The 17,024-nt window shown below is 48.1% G+C and overlaps 1 protein-coding gene across 1 annotated transcript in view; it reads left to right on the top strand.

Annotated features, from left to right (window-relative positions):
* The window catches only part of ppap2d (phosphatidic acid phosphatase type 2D), a 23,905-nt gene extending 8,393 nt beyond the window's left edge, over positions 1-15,512 (top strand). Inside the window, exons 2-6 of the mRNA XM_062532905.1 lie at positions 8,624-8,781; positions 9,611-9,897; positions 10,348-10,405; positions 12,693-12,869; positions 13,638-15,512. Of these exons, the coding sequence (XP_062388889.1) occupies positions 8,624-8,781; positions 9,611-9,897; positions 10,348-10,405; positions 12,693-12,869; positions 13,638-13,739 (782 nt within the window). The 3' untranslated portion in view covers positions 13,740-15,512. The remainder of the gene's footprint in view (positions 1-8,623; positions 8,782-9,610; positions 9,898-10,347; positions 10,406-12,692; positions 12,870-13,637) is intronic.
* Positions 15,513-17,024: the final 1,512 nt, after the last annotated feature.

Below are 17,024 nucleotides of genomic sequence, written 5' to 3'. Positions count from 1 at the left end.
CTCTCCCTCTCTCTCCCACCCTCTCTCGCTCTCTCCGAGGTCCCTTTAAGACAATGGCTATAATGAGGCAAGTGTGTGTGCCGCCGGTGTGTGATGCTTAACTCTCACTCTAATCACCAACACCTCCCCAGCGCCAACACACTCAGCTGCCGCCACCATACACGCTGCCAGCTGTGGGAGCTCACAGTGTGTGTGTGTGTGTGTGAGTGTGAGAGAGAGAGCGAGAGAAGCACGGATGTGTGTGACTGCACTGTAGACCTGAACAGTCAAACTAACTTGAAGTAATGATTTAACACAATAACAAAGCAAAGTCCAAAAGCTATTTCTCAAAATTACATTGTATAAAGAGCATCTCAACTGTTTTGAGTGTTACTTAGATTCCCATGATCTTTTGATAATACTAGTTGCTCTAACATACCAGTGTAATTTGGGAAATGTGTCTCTAAAAATGCAAGGTAATTAGATTCCTCAAATATTTGGACTAAGCCTGTTCAGGTTTACAGTGTGTGTGTGTGTGGTAGTCTGGCTGTGTGTGTGTGTGTGTGTGTGTGTGTGTGTGTGTGTGTGTGTGTGTGTGTGTGTGTGTGTGTGTGTGTGTGTGTGTGTGTGTGTGTGTGTGTGTGTGTGTGTGTGTGTGTGTGTGTGTGTGTGTGTGTGTGTGTGCATACTGCCGGATTCTTGGCCCGACACACCTGACTACCTTTAGTACAAAGCCCCCTTTTGTTTCTTGTCAGGATGACGAGCGGAGACAGGAGCTTGTTGCCGTGGCGCTGGTTGATGCCAGAGTGACAGAGGTTTTTGTGGTTCTTTGATGCCTGCTCATGTCTGTCGGGGCACATTTGCATCTCCGTCTGTCTGTATGTTGACGTCTGGCTCCTTGTTGTTGTGTCTTGTGTTGTGTATTAATCTGACTTTGAACACTCTGGGTGGCTACTTATCATAACGTGTGCTTTTTGTGTCGTTAGTTCTCTTTACAAACCAAAAAAAAAATAGTAAACGGAAAAATGAATAAAAAAAAACATATTCAAAAACATTTTACATGTAAAAGGGATGCATGATATCTACAAATTGCTTTGCTTTTTTCCCTCCATTTTCAAACATTCCGTTATTCTGAGTGTTGTCCTAAAGGCTGTCTGGTCAGCTCAGTGGCCTGCCCTGGGCCTTGACCACCGCAGCCCTCCACGATCTCCCAGCGTCTTCAGTCTACCATCCTCGACATGTCGGAGGAAGTCCGCAGAATTTCACGGGCTGGTGTCACTTCTTCAGATGTAGTTTACCCACAGCGTGGTTCTGTGGCTGGTTTGGTGTGGCGGCGGGGCTGGTTCTGCTGGCCCGGGTAATTGCACGGTCCGGCCGGTTATTCGAGACGGGAGAAAGGATCATCTGTGTTTATGTGGGTTTGCATGAGTCCATGCGTGTTGTCTGAGGGCCTCTGTGCACATTCTCCTTGTCCGCCTCTGTGCTGTATTGTTCCCCGTGATTGGTGCCATGTCGCTGTGTGTTTATAATCCGCAACATCACGTGCATTAAAGAGTCTGTCTGTGTGTGTGTGTGTGTGTGTGTGTGTGTGTGTGTGTGTGTGTGTGTGTGTGTGTGTGTGTGTGTGTGTGTGTGTGTGTGTGTGTGTGTGTGTGTGTGTGTGTGTGTGTGTGTGTGTGTGTGTGTGTGTGTGTGTGTGCGTGCGTGCGTGCGTGCGTGCGTGCGTGCGTGCGTGCGTGTGTGTGTGTATGGCCACTGATGGAGACTGGTGCTAAGTTGTTGACGAGGACGTTGTGGGTTTTGTTATGTAGTAATTTGTGTTGTCGTCGACGTGTGTGTGTGCACACCGTATGTTTAGCCGTCTATGTGGGTTTGTGTGTACGTAGCTAATAGCGTGGCTGTCTGGCCAGCACGGTCTTGCTTGGGTCAACATGTGTGCTGTTGTTGTTGTGTCCACTGAGAGAGTCTGGTAGACTGTGGAGTTGCCCTGGCCCTGTGCTCCAGCTGTGTGTGTGTCCGTATGGGCTGTTCCTCTAGTGTTTCCTATGCGGATATGTGCTGTGGTGTGAGAGTGTTGTGTTGTTTTGTGGTCTCGGGACTGTTGTGTTCTCCCCTGTGCTGTGGTGTTGTTGTGCGTGGATCCGTGCTGTTCCGTGCTGTTCCGTGCTGTTCGGAGCGGCCCTGTGAGGGGTTCTGTTGGTGAGGTGGGGCCGTGTTTACAGAGCGGGTCTCAGCAGAGCTCGGATCTCTGACCCTCACATTCCAGAACCACCACTAATCGCCTCCGTCTGCCTTTCTCCAGAGAAAGACACATCTTTCCAGCTCTCTCTCTCTCCCTCTCTCTCCCTCTCCTTCCTCTCTCCTTCCTCTCTCTCTCTTTGTCTCTTTTCTCTCTCTTTCTCTCTGAGTGTCCATTTCTCTCTGTCTATCCATCTCCCTGTCTCTCTCTCTGTCCGTCTCTCTCTCTTTCTCTTTCTCACCCTGTACCTCTCAGCCTATCTCTGTCCCTTTCTCTACATTTCTTTTGAGCTGTTTCTCTCTCTCTCTTCTTCTCCTCCAGACTCTTTCCCCATCTCTCCCTCTCTCTCTCTCTATCTCTCTTCTCTTGTGTGTGTTGCCAGTAGTGTGTGTGTCTCCTCTGCTCCCAGTCGAAGTTCACCGGGGTGTCGTGGTGGTTTATGGGCCTGAAACATGCGTACCATGTTTACATTTCACTTTTACGGCACGGAGCCCGTACTGAAGTATACACTAACGACAAAAAAATGTGCTCCACCTCTTGAAGCCCCTTTCCCCCCTTTCCTTGCCTCTCACGGTTAGTTTGTTGTTCACTTTCCTTCTCCCTCGCTCGTTCTCTCGTCCCCTGTGTGTGTGTGTGTGTGTGTGAGTGTGTGTGTTTTTATTGTTGTTCTTTCACGGTGAGCTCATTCTGGGCCGTGGTTGCACAAGTGTAAATTAGAACCAGAGACATTCTCATTCCGTGCGAGATACACAACCCCAATTTTCTCCCTTCTCTCCAAGGCTCTCTCTCTCTTTCTCTCTCTCTCTCTTTCTCTCCCCCCCTGTGACTTGAGTAATGTCCCTTCCCTAAACAAGCACTCTCTTAACTCTCTCTTTCACCGCTTTCCTCTCTGCTCTCTACTCTTTCTCTTTCTCTCTCGTTCTCTCTTTCTCTTTCTCTTCCCCCACTCTCCTCCTCTCCTCCTCTCCTCTCCTGGGCTGCGGGCGGTTGTCCCTCTCCCCTGGCCAGGTGCTGGAGTTTGCTCACAGCTGCTTGACAGATTAAGTGGGGCCGGTGTGCGGTTTAGAGGCTTGTTGCGAGGAATGTGAGGCCAAAGTCGACCCCCAGACGCACCGCAAGAAGAGAGGTGCCCGGCCCGCAGAGATGCCTGACCGGGCCGTAAATGGACCCGGGGGGTCCTGTTCTGTATGATCCGCTGCATTCTGTGTTGTGGCAAGTGTTTCTGTGCGTATGACCGTGTGTTTGTGTGTACATGTGTGTCTGTGTGTGGGTGTGTGTGTATGTGGGCAGTGTTGGTCCAGGCATGGTGGGGATGGGGGGGATGTTGAATTATTTCTGTAGGTGATGGAGCATCTGTTGGGCTCTTGCCATCCGACTACATCTGAAAATATGCCGCAAATGGGGCCAGTGGCTTTTGATTTTGATCTGTTAATGGACTTCAAACACACCCACACTAATGGGATATGCGGAGTTTAGGCCAATCAATACGTGACTGACTTGGTCTGGGTCGTGAGCAATAAGCTGAGAGGGAGGCGGTGGAGGAGTGTGTGTTTGCGTGTGTTTGTGTGTGTGTGTGTGTGTGTGTGTTTGTGTGTGTGTGTGTGTGTGTGCGCGTGTGCCTGTCGTTGTGGGGGATTGGTTAATTCGTTCCATTACTGTCTGAAAGTATTAACGGTGTGCTCCAAACCAGAAAATCCTGTCAGCCGCCGATGCACCGCTCTCTGCCTGTCATTTCATTCCCATAGAAATGGACTCTCTCTCGCCATGTTCAACATGACAAGGCCGTTCTAATATAGATTTTTCGGAGAGGAGGCGAGCTGGCACAGTGCCAGACAACGAATTAAAGTGTCACTTACCGGCAACCATAATAGACATTTGAAGCGGGCACAGAGACAGCTCCACGCAATGCCTGCGCAGGTCGACTGTGACCTGATTCTCGTGCTGTTCTTGCACTCAACAAACAAACAAAGCAAAAAACAGACTGGGGGAGAAGACGAATTATGACCATTTGCAGCCTGAAATGCATCGATTTGACCCCTGTCGCTAACTGATAAGTGGACTTTGTTTTTAACGTTTGTTTATTTATTTATTTGTTTATTTATTTGTCACAGACAGCCTGACAGTCCTTGACCCGTCTGGTGTGAAGGCGAGGAGGGTGGCGTGATCTGCGTGCCACTCGAGCCTTCGAACGATATTGTCTGGCGGCCCCTGCCAGTTTGTAGCGCTGACGGAGGCCAGCTGCGTGTTAATGAAACATCTGGGTCAAAGGGCACTTCCTGTTTGGCTAGGCTCGGGCGGCCCACCGGGCCCCGGCAGACCACCAGTATGTGTGTGTGTGTGTGTGTGTGTGTGAGCATGACCGTTTAGGCATTTGTGTGTGTGTGTGTGTGAACACACTCATTTAGGCGTGTGTGTGTGTGTGTGTGTGTGTGTGTGTGTGTGTGTGTGTGTGTGTGTGTGTGTGTGTGAGTGCAACCATTTAGGCGTCTGTGTGTGCGTGTGTGTGTGTGTGTGTGTACGTGTTTAAATTAGCGCCCGTTAGCAGTGGCAGTTGGACGGCAGAATCCTATCCATGGCCCTCTGGTTCCCGTCCTCTGCCCAGGCGTGAAGAGACCGAGATAAGGGGATTAAGAGCTCTTCCTCTCACTCTCTCTAGGACAGTTGGAGGAAATTCATTACTGCAGAGGATCGTTTCATTATTATTTTTCAATTTGCATTATTTATCTCTAAATGAGCTTTATTTATTTGATTTATTTATTTATTTATTTATTTTCCCAAAGCCTTTCTGCCTTGAGCAGGCAGGTTGTGGGCGTCGGAGTGTGACGGTGACTTAGCGTCAGTAAACTCCCTCTGCCCTCTCGATGCCCCCTCAGACAATCACAGCGAGGCCGCTGTGGTCATTTATTGCAAACTGGCTGCTGTTGCTGCTGCTGATGCTGCTGGCGCTAGTAAGACGCATGACTTTGACTCAGCAGGGAATTGTGGAAAAGTCTGGAGAGGAATGAAGCCGTCCTGATGAAATCAGGAAGGGAAGGTCCCTTTTACAAGTCAAAAACAGTGAGTCACTGATGTGGCCACACCAGTCCTCCTGTTACCCTTGACTCACTGGCCTCTTAAAGCATTACTTTACCCAGTCACTGTATTCTGTGACTGATGGTCACCCTTTACATACATACAAATGGCAGTTTAGCCCGTGACATTCACCATATCGCACCATACGCCCTGTGACGTAGTTTCTTGTTTGTGTGATGTTGGAAGTGCGAGATATGCAGTCAAGGGGAAATAAACAATAGAAAATGTAGGCTACTGGTTGAAATGCTGTTTGCGATGAAAGCATTTTCACGTACAAATATTAAGAAATATATCGCGACAGCTATCTGTGGAACCTGTTGTCATTCATTCCCCCTGGTCCAAACAAAACATTTTGGAGTAAAAACTCTAAAAACTCTCGAGTGATCTGCCCACTGACTTGGCTACCACCTCTACCCTTTCAGCACTCACTTGGACCTGCTAGTCTCCTGGGCCTGGGCTACAGTACGGGAGTTCTCAAGTGCAGTGTGCAGCGAGCGAGTGTACCGCACGACCCCAGCCCCCCCCCCAGCGAGCGTGTCTGTGAATGTGAGTGTGTGTGCGTGTGCGTGCGTGCGTGCATGTGTGTGTGTGTCGGACGTGTCTGGCAGCAGCCTCTGGCCCGCGCCGCCTGCACCGCTCCGAACGCAGCAGCAATGCGAAGCATGTGATGCTCCCCTCGGCCAGAGATCGGGGTCAGATGAGACGAGGCGCGCCGGGCCTTTCAGCACTTGCGTCAGCTCTCGGCTCGCTATCTCCGCGGCGACGTGTCGGCCCTCTCCCCCCCCCCCCCCCCCCCCACCCCCGTGTGTCCTCCCTCTCCGTCACAAACCTGCTGCATGCCTTTTGTTTTGTTTTTGATTTTGCGCTTTTATCAGTGTTTGGCCTTTTTTTTCTCTCTCTCTCTCTCTCTTTCTGGGAATTCCCATGAGTTGTAAAGAGGAGGAGTGGGAGGAAGTCACGGTCCATGTTCCAAGGAACAACCCGAAAGAGTTTTGTTTTTTGGAATCGGCTTTGGGCTATGGTTTTCATAAGGGCAACGTAAAACCTATTTCCCTGTGTGAGTCTGTGTGAGTCTGTGTGTGTGTGAGTCAGTCTGTGTGTGTGTGTGTGTGTGTGTGTGCCTTTGTGGCTGAGATATGGGTGGTGTTTGGCAAATGAATGACTGACCTCGCCTCACCTGAGTGTGCCGTTGTCAGCCTATCACCTAAACTTTGTCCCGACTGACTGAACTCCGATTGTGACACACAAACATGCGGCGGGAGCGGCGGCGGCCTTCACCTGGCAGCTCTGTCTCTGCCTTTGGCAGCCAATCGATTTCAGTCAGTCAGGCCATGTCTCTGTCGGTCCGTCTGTCTGTCGGTCCGTTGGTCCGTTCGCTCGCTGCCTCTGCGCTTCCTCCTCTCCCTCGGCAGCGGTCACGTACGCTGTGATTCGCTGGCAGGCTCAGTGTTTGTGCCTGCAGTTCCAGCTACCCGGACGGACGAGGGGAAGGTTAATGATTAGTCCCATGCTCTCTTTGGCTCGCTGGGAGAAAGAGAGATGGAGAGGGAGAGAGAGAGTGAGAGAGAGGGAGAGAGAGAGAGAGAGAGAGAGAGATAGCGAGAGAGAGAGGGGCATGGGATATTCTTGGGTCACAGACCCCAGTGCACACACACACACACACACACACACAGAGAAAGGCACCAGCATATCAAATGAACTATCCAGAGCAGAGTTCATCTCCAGCACGTCCTGTTTTTTTCCCCCCTCGTCCTCCCGTTCCACTGGTAGCCCAACTCGAATCCAAAAAACTCTCCGACTCGGTATCCACTAAACATTTTCCCACCGCAGTGAGGTTTGTTTGCTCTGCATAGCGGCTAGGACCTTGACCACTTATATCTAGCGTTTAGATGTATTAGTGCATGTTCTGCTCGTTGTCTGGGAACAGTCTGATTGTATTTATCTAAAGGGAAGGGATGCAGTGACTGTCTTCGGTGCAGATTCAGTTGCACCACAAGAAGATTGCCGTCTAGGAATGGCAGCTTTACTTCTATAGCACATTTCGTACACAGGGCAGCTTGACAATGTGCTTTACAGTGTACAAGAACATAACAAGTAAAGAAAGTTAAAAGTAGGTTAAAAGTAAATAAGGATAGAATAGAACAGCTTGAAAAATAAAAAGATAAAGATAAAATGCAATTTGCAATTTAGAAAGTATGGTGAATGCCGGTGAATGACCGTAGAGGACATTTGCTGTGTCCTGGGTGGCTTGCAGGGCGTAGATATCCAACACTGTGGGGTCTTTGTTTCTGCCAACACACTGTAAGCCTACACATCTCTCCACACTCTCTCATTTGCTGCTTAAAAACATCTTCTCTCCATCTTTTCAGCTCTCTCTCTCTCCCTTTCTCTTTCTCTCTCGCCCCCAATTATCCTCTTTTCTGTGCTGTCATCCCCCCCTTTCCTCCCTCCTTTTCTCTCTGTCCCAGGCCTCTCTCTTTCTCTTTCTCTCCCTCTCTAGCGCTCTCTGGTTGAGTTATGTCAGGAATGTCAGATCTGTGGGGTAAATCTTGATCCCTCCGAAGGAGACAGTGACAGACTCCTCGAGCTCTTCTTAAATCACACACAGCTACGGCATGTTCAGCTGAGTGGGTGACAGCTAAAGTCTTGGATAAAAGTGTTTTTTTTTATTCTGGCACTTCACATTAGTATAGATATTCACATAGACTATACTGTACTGTCAAATGTCTGATGGCCATTAGAAGTGTGGTACCAGATGGAGTAGTTATGCAATACAGTAATTTCCTGTGTATTAGCATTGTGGATAAGCCGCAGAACATATGCAAGTTAAAAGAAACAAAACCTTATTAATACCATATTAACGTTTATTAACCTCATAGCTGAAGAAAGTTTGCAAAATCAATGTATAAGCTGCGGCTTATGACGGGAAATTATGGTATTCATAACATTGTGAATAGTACGTTTTTTCTGAGCTACAGTAAGAGTTGTGAAAGTCTGGCTTCAGAGAGTAAAAGTCCCACCACATATGTGATGTGATCTGGGAAGACCCATCACATGGTGCAGTTTTCCCAACCCTGTGAAACCTACAGTACTTACTAACTCTTCCTACTTCCTTCTCTTCAGGAGAGCACAAAGAATGTGTCTGTCTGTCTGTCTGTCAAGAATTTGGACACTTTCCTCTCATGTTGCCAATCTTTAACCAAAGTCACACATAAAATAGATGGGGTCATTGTGTTCCCTATGGCCTCCCTTGTCTGAGAGTAGCCTGCACATCGATCTGTATCTTAACACGCTCATGGAATCCTCTTCTTTTCTCTGTTAATATCTGATCAGCCTCCATCCCATTCTTCGCCTGTGAGCTGAAGGCGGTGAAGCCCTACAACAGAGGATTCTTCTGCGGAGACCCCTCCATTACCTACCCCTACATCGAGCGCGAGGCCATCCCCGACGGACTGCTCATCGCTGGGGGCATCATCATCACCGGGCTCACGGTGAGGGCACTCAGGCGCAAACAACCACCACCACCATCATCATCATCATTGTTATTATAATCATCACAGCCATCTGTTTCAGTGCCTTTTACGGTCCTCTGAGACACATTGTGGAGGGAAGGGGGGGGGGGCTGTATGGAAGGATGCTGTAAATAAATTCACTGTAAATTGCTGTAAAGTTCAGCATGGTCAAGTTTTTTGACATCTGCAGCCTCGCTTGTGGAATATTTATGGGAATCTGATATTCCACATTCACAAGGATTTCAAAAGAAGTTCGTGCTCTGTTTTTTTCGTATCTACCACTCGGGCTTTGCTTTGTTTTATGACTTTAAAAGCCATGCAACAACCATAAATATAGTGTCTGGCTCCTTAGGCAGTATCTGTAGGACATTTATGAGGGTTTAATGGTGTTCTGGTATAAATCACTCTAAAGGTTAGCGCACGACGGGTTCGGAATAACCAGAGGAGTCCATTTAATTAGACTCCACTGTATGATAAGGTCATGATTCCTTCATACGGTGTGATCCCTCGATATATGTTATTGTTTTAAAAAAAAAACCTGCCTCCCTATGATATAGTAAAAGGTGTGAAAAGATGTGCGATCTTCTCAGACATTCCAATAGCTGTAGTTGACAGTTGAAATATTGACTCCGATATGTAATAAAACACATGACACATCACCTTATAGAATATCAGAATATTAGACTAAATGAATGTAAATGAGTGTAAGTGGATTAAATCAGTGTTTCCACACAGCTCCGCTAACTTGGCTAACTCCGCTAACTCCGCTAACTCTGCTAACTCCGCTGACTCTGTGCTTCTCTGTCAGATTGCGCTGGGCGAGTGCTACCGGGTGCGTTACCGCGGCGTCCACTCGCGGGCCTTCGTCCAGAACCGCTACGTCTCCTGCCTCTACAAAGAGCTGGGCAGCTTCCTGTTCGGCTGCTGCGTGGGCCAGTCGCTCACCAACATGGCCAAGCTGAGCGTGGGCCGGCTCCGGCCCAACTTCCTGTCGGTGTGCAACATCACCTACGCGTCCATCAACTGCACCCCGGGGGAGTACATCATGAAAGCAGCCTGCAAGCAGTCCAACGGGAAGTTGGTGGAAGAGGCCAGGTAAGCCCGCAGATTAGCTAGCGCCTTTTGGAGTTCTGTCTGCGTGCCAGTTAGAAAGCATTGCCAGCCGTTGTAGGGAATCTGAGGATAAACCAGTTACATGGCTCATCATTAAAAGTGCCCGTGATTGATCTGGACTTCAGATGGCCTTCTCTAGACGTTTCATGCACTCTAAAGGTCACATTTAATTTAATGTGGCCTCGTACACTGTAATGGCAGTGTGTGTGTGTGTGTGTGTGTGTGTGTGTGTGTGTGTGTGTGTGTGTGTGTGACTGTGTGTGACTGTGTGTGTATGTGTGTGTGTGTGTGTGTGTGTGTTGCACAAAGGGACATAGCCTGAAGCAAGCTAGAGATGAAGGTATATCAGCCATGGGGTTTTGATGGCATTAGCTGGCCCTAATTAATTATCAAGAGGAAATACCAATTGTCAATCTTCTGTGTTCCCCCCAGGAAGTCCTTCTTCTCTGGCCACGCATCGTTTGCCATGTACACCATGCTCTACCTGGCGGTGAGTCTCTACGCAATCCCTCGTCTCCCTTGGCCCTCGCTCTCTTGTTCTCCTGTCTCTTTGTATCTATGCCTGGTAAACACACAATCAAAATACCCCCCCCCCCCCCCCCCTCTCTCTCTCACACACACACACACACACATACTACACACACAAACATACGCAAACAGCCCTCACAGCATAGCAAAAGAAGAAACCTCTGAGAAAGCAGAAACTCCCAGAAGGCATTCGGCTTCAACTGAAAAAAAAAGTGGCGGGAGGGGGGGCGAGGAGGACAGAGAAAGAGAAAGTTCTCCAGAGGGCAGATGAATAGATGGAGAGAGAGAAAGAAAGAAAGAGGGAGCGAGAGAGAGAGAGGGAGCGAGGGAGAGCAAGTAAAAGAGGGCCGTGGACAGAGGAGTCCTTGTTCAGCTGTGAGTGGGGGGGCTCTGGCCCTGCTGAGAAATGGACAGGCTTCTTTCAGCTTTTGTTAGGGCGAAGCAGAGGGAAACTGTCAGCGCGCTCTGTCTCTCGCTCGCCCGCCCGCTCTCTCTCTCTCTCGCTCTCTCGCTCGCTCACTCTCGTTCTCTCGCCCGCCCCATCAGAACAGGGTGTTGCCATCTGATAGACATCCAGCATTATTCATATCCCGCCTTTGATAAATATTGGCACGGCGTTCTTATCGCTATTTGGACTCGGAGCTACGCGGTAATACATACCCAGTGCACCAGAAGTGGGGGAGAGAGAAAATAAAAAGCCCAGGGAAACGTTTGAGTTTACTGTAAAGGATCTGCTGTTTGTTCGCCCCTCTCTCTCTCGCCCAGGGCCCGGGGACTGGTGGAGTGCCTCAGCTGTGCTGTTGAAAAGAGGAGTGAGACGGAAGGGGGGGGGGGGGGGGCGGCGGGGGTGAGAAAAACAAGTGTGAGGGACATTGAGGCCCTTTTTGAAACGGGTGCGCCAAAAAAAAAAGCTGCGGCCGCGTCTCTGCTACCACTCTCCCACATAAATAAATCCATCTCATACCAGCGCCACCACACCTCTCACACACGTCCGTCCGAAACCTTAACCATAACAACGCGCTGCACTGAGAGTCCTGTCCTACCTGCAGCAACATGCAGCTCCCTTGGCCAGAGACACACAGCTGTTTCATGTCAGATGGAGGTAGAGGGGACATCTGCTTGCAGAGAGGAAGGGAAAGGAGAGCGGAGGTCAGGAATGTGCCGCGTGTCCATTTCATCTTTTGATGAATTGCTGACCCCTTGCTCCGCTGCGCATACTTGCAGGTGTACAGGGCCTGAAAATGCTCAAAAACAAGCGCAGTCTTCTAGGAATGCTCGTCATTTGTTTTGAGGAAAGTCAGAAACCCTTCAGCCGTAGAAGCTGTCAGCATCACCGCATAAAACAGGAAGCGTTTTTTTTTTTTTTTTTTAATTAATGCATAGCCTTTGAAGTCTGCAAAGGCGAGTTTGAGAAGTGCCACAAGACTGTTTGTCCTCAGTGGTATACTGTACATTCCATAAAGTCATCTTAGAACAGTGGTTCTCAAACTTTTCACAATGAATACCACCTCAGAGAACAATTGGCTCTCCAAGTACCACCATTATGACCAGCATTAAAATACAGTAGCGTAAGCCAATGTAAATATATTTTACATTGCACATACTGTTTTACATTGTTTTGTTTTTTTCAAGAAAGATAAAAACTAGCTTAAATGTAGGGATTTTCATTATATATATATATTCATATCATTTGAAGTGATTATTTTGTCTTCAAGTCCGCGTACCAACAGTGGTACCCATACAGTTTGAGAACCACTTGTCTTCAAACTTAGAACACTAGAACTACTTTTTAAAAAGATGCACTTAATGTTTCCTACCCGCATCATAGGTCAGATTTGCCCTTGATTGTCCTCAGCGTTTAGAGTGGTAGATGTTATTGTAATGAACTGTGTGCATTGTGATGTACACTACATCTGGTCTTGCCAGAATGGGGATAAACACCACCAAATGTAAAACCACCACCCACACAAATGAATGACTGAATAAATTGTCTCTCTTCATCTGTCTGTCTCTTTGTCTCTTTCTCTCTCTCCCTCCCTCTCCCTCTCTCTCTCCATCTCTCTCTCCCTCTCTCTCCATCTTCCTCTCCCTCCCTCTCTCTCTCCCTCCCTCTCTCTCTCTTTCTCTGAGGTGTTTCTGGATGTGTGGGGGGTTAGGGGGTTGTTGTTGTTTCATGGGTCAAGGAATGAGTCGATAAATGGCGGTTGAACCTCTCCCCCTCTCTCCCCCTCTCTCTCTCTGTGCTGTAGTTCTACCTGCAGGCGCGGTTCTCGTGGCGCGGGGCGCGTCTGCTGCGGCCGCTGGTCCAGTTCCTGCTGGTCATGCTGGCCGTCTACACGGGCCTCAGCCGCATCTCCGACTACCGCCACCACCCCTCCGACGTCATCGCAGGCTTCCTACAGGGGGCGCTCACCGCATACTGGGTGGTAAGCAGCCCCCCCCCCCCCCCACCCCCCCCCCCCACACACACACACACACACACACAGACACACACACACACACACACACACACACACACACACACACACACGCACACCACCCTCCTTTAGACCATATGGACAGAGACAGGCGAAACGGATAGTGTTTATCATAGTCAGCCCCCCTATTCGTTATATTAACTTTAGCATTAACTTTATGAATTCCCTGATGGAACTGGAGGCTCACGAGTGTGTCCTTTTATTCGCGCCTATGAGTCTGTGTCTGAACGCCATCTGGTGCCGCAGTGCGTGGGTTTGTTTGTCTGTGTTTGTCCTCTGTGTGTGTGTGTGTGTGTGTGTGTGTGTGTTTATCTGACCAAGTGTTATGTGCTGGATCTGTGTTTGTACCGTGTGTGTTTGTACCGTGTGTGTGTGTGTGTGCGTGTGTGTGTGTGTGTGTGTGTGTGTGTGTGTGTGTGTGTGTGTGTGTGTGTGTGTGTGTGTGTGTGTGTGTGTGTGTGTGTGTGTGTGTGTGTGTGTGAGTGTGAGTATGTGTGTGAGTGTGTGTTTGTGTGTGTGTGGGTGAATGCATCCATCCGTGCTCAGTAGCCTGTTTATCCTCATGTTTGCGTGTTGTTTGTGTTTCACAAGGTGTATTTGCACATGCCTGTTTACATGTCCAAGCTGCTGCAGTCATCTGTCTATCTGCTCAGATCTGGTCTGGTCTGTCTCCACTATGTGTGTCCATCTAACACCGCCCGTTTTGTGCGTCCGCAGGCTTTCTACATCTCCTCCATGTTCAAGAACTGCCGCAACGACCTGACTCCCACCAGCATGTCCCTGGACAGCCCGCTGTCCAGCCAGCAGACGGTCTGCTAACGGCCGACTCCCGGACCCAGAGCTCACCCGACGCAGGAAAGCAGTTGCGAGGGTTGCCAAGGTGAAGAGGAAGAGAAGCACAAGAAGAAGAAGAAGAAGGAGAAGAAGAAGAGCCCTGGGCGGAAGGATGCGTAACAGACAAGCGATGGGGGGTTGGAGAGAGACTGTATAAAATATGTATGTTCAGAATGCACACCGTTGACTCACCCGAAGGCAGTGGCGTGTCCTTCAACACATTGAAAACGCCTACAGTCCACTTGCACACACAGAAGGCTCCATTCAAGTGAAATCTAAAAACCAACCCGTCCACCCTGTGATTATATATACGTTGTTTATTTGTGTTATTTTATATGAACACCGAGATCTGTTTTCACTGAGAGAAAAAAAAAGAACAAGAATAGAAAATGTTTTGTGGATGAAGCTGCTAACGATAGACTCCTCGCCAACCGTTTGAAGCTGTTGTTGTTATTCCTCTTGTACCATGTTGATTGTTGTTACCACAGGCTGGTTCAGTCACTGGTAGCCTCTCTCGTCTGAAAAGAATGCAATTCTCAGAATCCTCATTTCTCCCACTGAGAGGTTGAGCCCCCCAGCCTTGACTTCTCTTTTTTTACGATTGACTGTTGCGTTTGTGTGGATAGGTCATCATCAGAAAATGACGAGATCTTTAAACCTGCAGAACCAGCCAGCCTCTAGAACTGGAGATGCTGACAAAACAATCGGTTGTGATTTTGTGCTATGGGTCCTTAGGCCAGGGAGGGGGCCGACAATGGACCAGTCCATTTTACAGTCTGCCCAGTGCCCCCCCATCCCATCCCACCCCACCTCATCCCGCTTTTCAGATTGTCACTGAATGACCATAGAAGTAGCCACTGGCACTGACACAAACAGCACATGTTCAGACCTTCACCTTATTTCTGTCGGTTGTTCATCTGAGTTTGTTTGTTCTTTTGCTTTCATTCTGTTTTTCGTTTTCTCCTTTTTTTTCTGTGCTGTTGAGTTCCCGTCTTTTGGTAGCGTCGCATACCGAGGAAGAGTTAGTTCATTAGAGGACCTTTGTTGGTCGGGGGGTGTCGTCTCTTTGTCTGTTGTGTCGTTAACCACTCTTTTACTGCACCTCTGAAGCAGAGCTGTGACTGAATAGAGCCCTGAACACAAGCCTGACCCTCCACTGACATTTGCCCCTTGACCTTTGCCCTGAGATCATTTGCTTTAGAGCAGAGCAGCTCAGTAAAGGGCAAACCCCTATCTGGGACAACCTGTGTATTACTCTATAGCACTTGAACTACATAAAGGAACATTATAGTTTGTAATATGTATATTATATATATTATATATAAAACAAATATATTTTATCTCCAGTTTTAATATTAATCAGTGTTCTCTTCCTTGTTTGGTTTTGTCCATACTTCTATACGTTTATGTTTATGTTTTTTTTTTCTCTATGTTAATTGTCCTGATTGAATGTAAATATCTTCTTTTATAAACCACCCAGAATTTCAAAAGTATTAGATATTGTTTTTTTTTGTTATAGTTGTGTTTTATGTGTTACGTGTGTTCGTTTTTCTGTGTTGATCAGGTACGAAAAAGATGCTTCTGTTCTAATATTATATAGTGACTGAGCCAGAGTTATATCAAAAAGCTATATTCTTTTATGTCTAGTTTTGTTATGTTTGTATTTGTGTTCCCTGTGAAGGCCGTTCAGGCAAAAATAACCACTGTATTGAAAAAAATACCAAACCAATAAAATGAATGTTTCACCTTTATGTATTACCACTGTGTCCATCAATGTGTTCTTTCCATTTCTCCCTCACTCTCTCTCTCTCTCTCTCCCTCGCTCTCTCTCTCTCTCTCAGTCTGTTTTCTCTCTCTCACTGTTTCTCTCTGGCTGTTGCGTGCACACTCACCCACACACAGTTTGCAGTCAAGGGCTTGGCCTGGAATGTTTGTCTCCCATTGGAGTGTGTGGTGATAAGGTGAACCAGGAACTGCCTAACCATATTTCCAAAACAGTCTCTGGAAGCTGCAACTTGTTCTCCAAAACCACACTCTCTCTCCAACACATACACACACACACACACATACACACACACACACACACACACACACAGACATTTCACACACTTTAAGTTACAACACAGAGCACCCCCCCCCCCCACACACACACACACACACACACACTCATTCACTCTTTAGAGTGCAGTGGAGCATAGCGACTGTTTCTTGGGTCATGCTGCCATGGTGATGCCTGCTCAGATAGAGGCTGCTGAAGTGGTGGAGAGAGAAAAGAGAAAGAAAGAAAGGGCTTTTTTTGTCCTTCACTTGTCTGGACAGTCTACTTCCTAGCTGAGTGAGCAGAATACAAGGACCAACCAAGAGCAGAGAGAAAGAGGAGAGAGAGAAAAAGAAAGAGAGAGAGCGCCTGAGGGAGGGGCTGCCACTGTAACGGGCAGGAGTTTACGTATGGTATGAAGGGCTTGGTGGTGGTCTGGGATTGGGAGAATGCCATAGGGTTGGGGGGGGGGGGGGGGGGGGGGGAAGAAGGGAATTTGGGTGTGGGGCAATGGGACTGGAAGGAATGTGATGAAGGCTCAGGGTTTTTATGTGGTATATAATGCTGTTACTAAGAGACTGAATTCATTTATGACTTGCACCATGGCTTTGCATGGACTACCGACCACACATTGAATGTGTGCCAAGGCGCACAGCCATTGATGAAAATGTGCCTTCAGCATGTTTGAGAATGAGTGGGCCTAAAGATGTTTAAATGTTGTTAAAGGTGTACACTTTTGTTCCTATACTGCAGTCTTGCAAATAAATAAATAAATCAAATAAATAAATAAAACAGTTTATCTCGGTCACTCTTTAACAGTGGCGTAAAAACAATCAGTTGTTCTCCTGAGAGAAGCAGGGCCTGACTGCGCCACTGTAAAGTCGGCATGTCCTCAAAACCCTTGCCAACTACGTGAGCTAAAAAACAGTAGCGGTCAACTTGTGGTCACCAAGATCTGGCTGATTAAGCTCTAATCGCACCATGTGAAACACGTCGAGCCTACACGCCCCATTGTGCAAGAAAATACAAGTGTGCATTTCCTCTCCCTGACTTTCCGCCTTCGCTCTCATTCCGGGGAGAATGCATTTGATATGTGCTCAAAGATGAAGGATTAAATTACTGTAAAAGAATGGTAACTCCCCAAGAACAGTCTCATAGGGGTGGAAACTGTTGGGTGCGATGGGATCAGTGTGACGCAGGAGTGTTCCCCCAGACACGTAGCCCAGTGGCCC

The sequence above is a fragment of the Sardina pilchardus genome, chromosome 3 (genome assembly GCF_963854185.1).
Source record: "Sardina pilchardus chromosome 3, fSarPil1.1, whole genome shotgun sequence".
In the NCBI taxonomy this organism is placed as follows: Eukaryota; Metazoa; Chordata; class Actinopteri; order Clupeiformes; family Clupeidae; genus Sardina; species Sardina pilchardus.
Note: the sequence above shows the minus strand (reverse complement) of the source record. Positions and strands in the feature narration are given on the sequence as shown.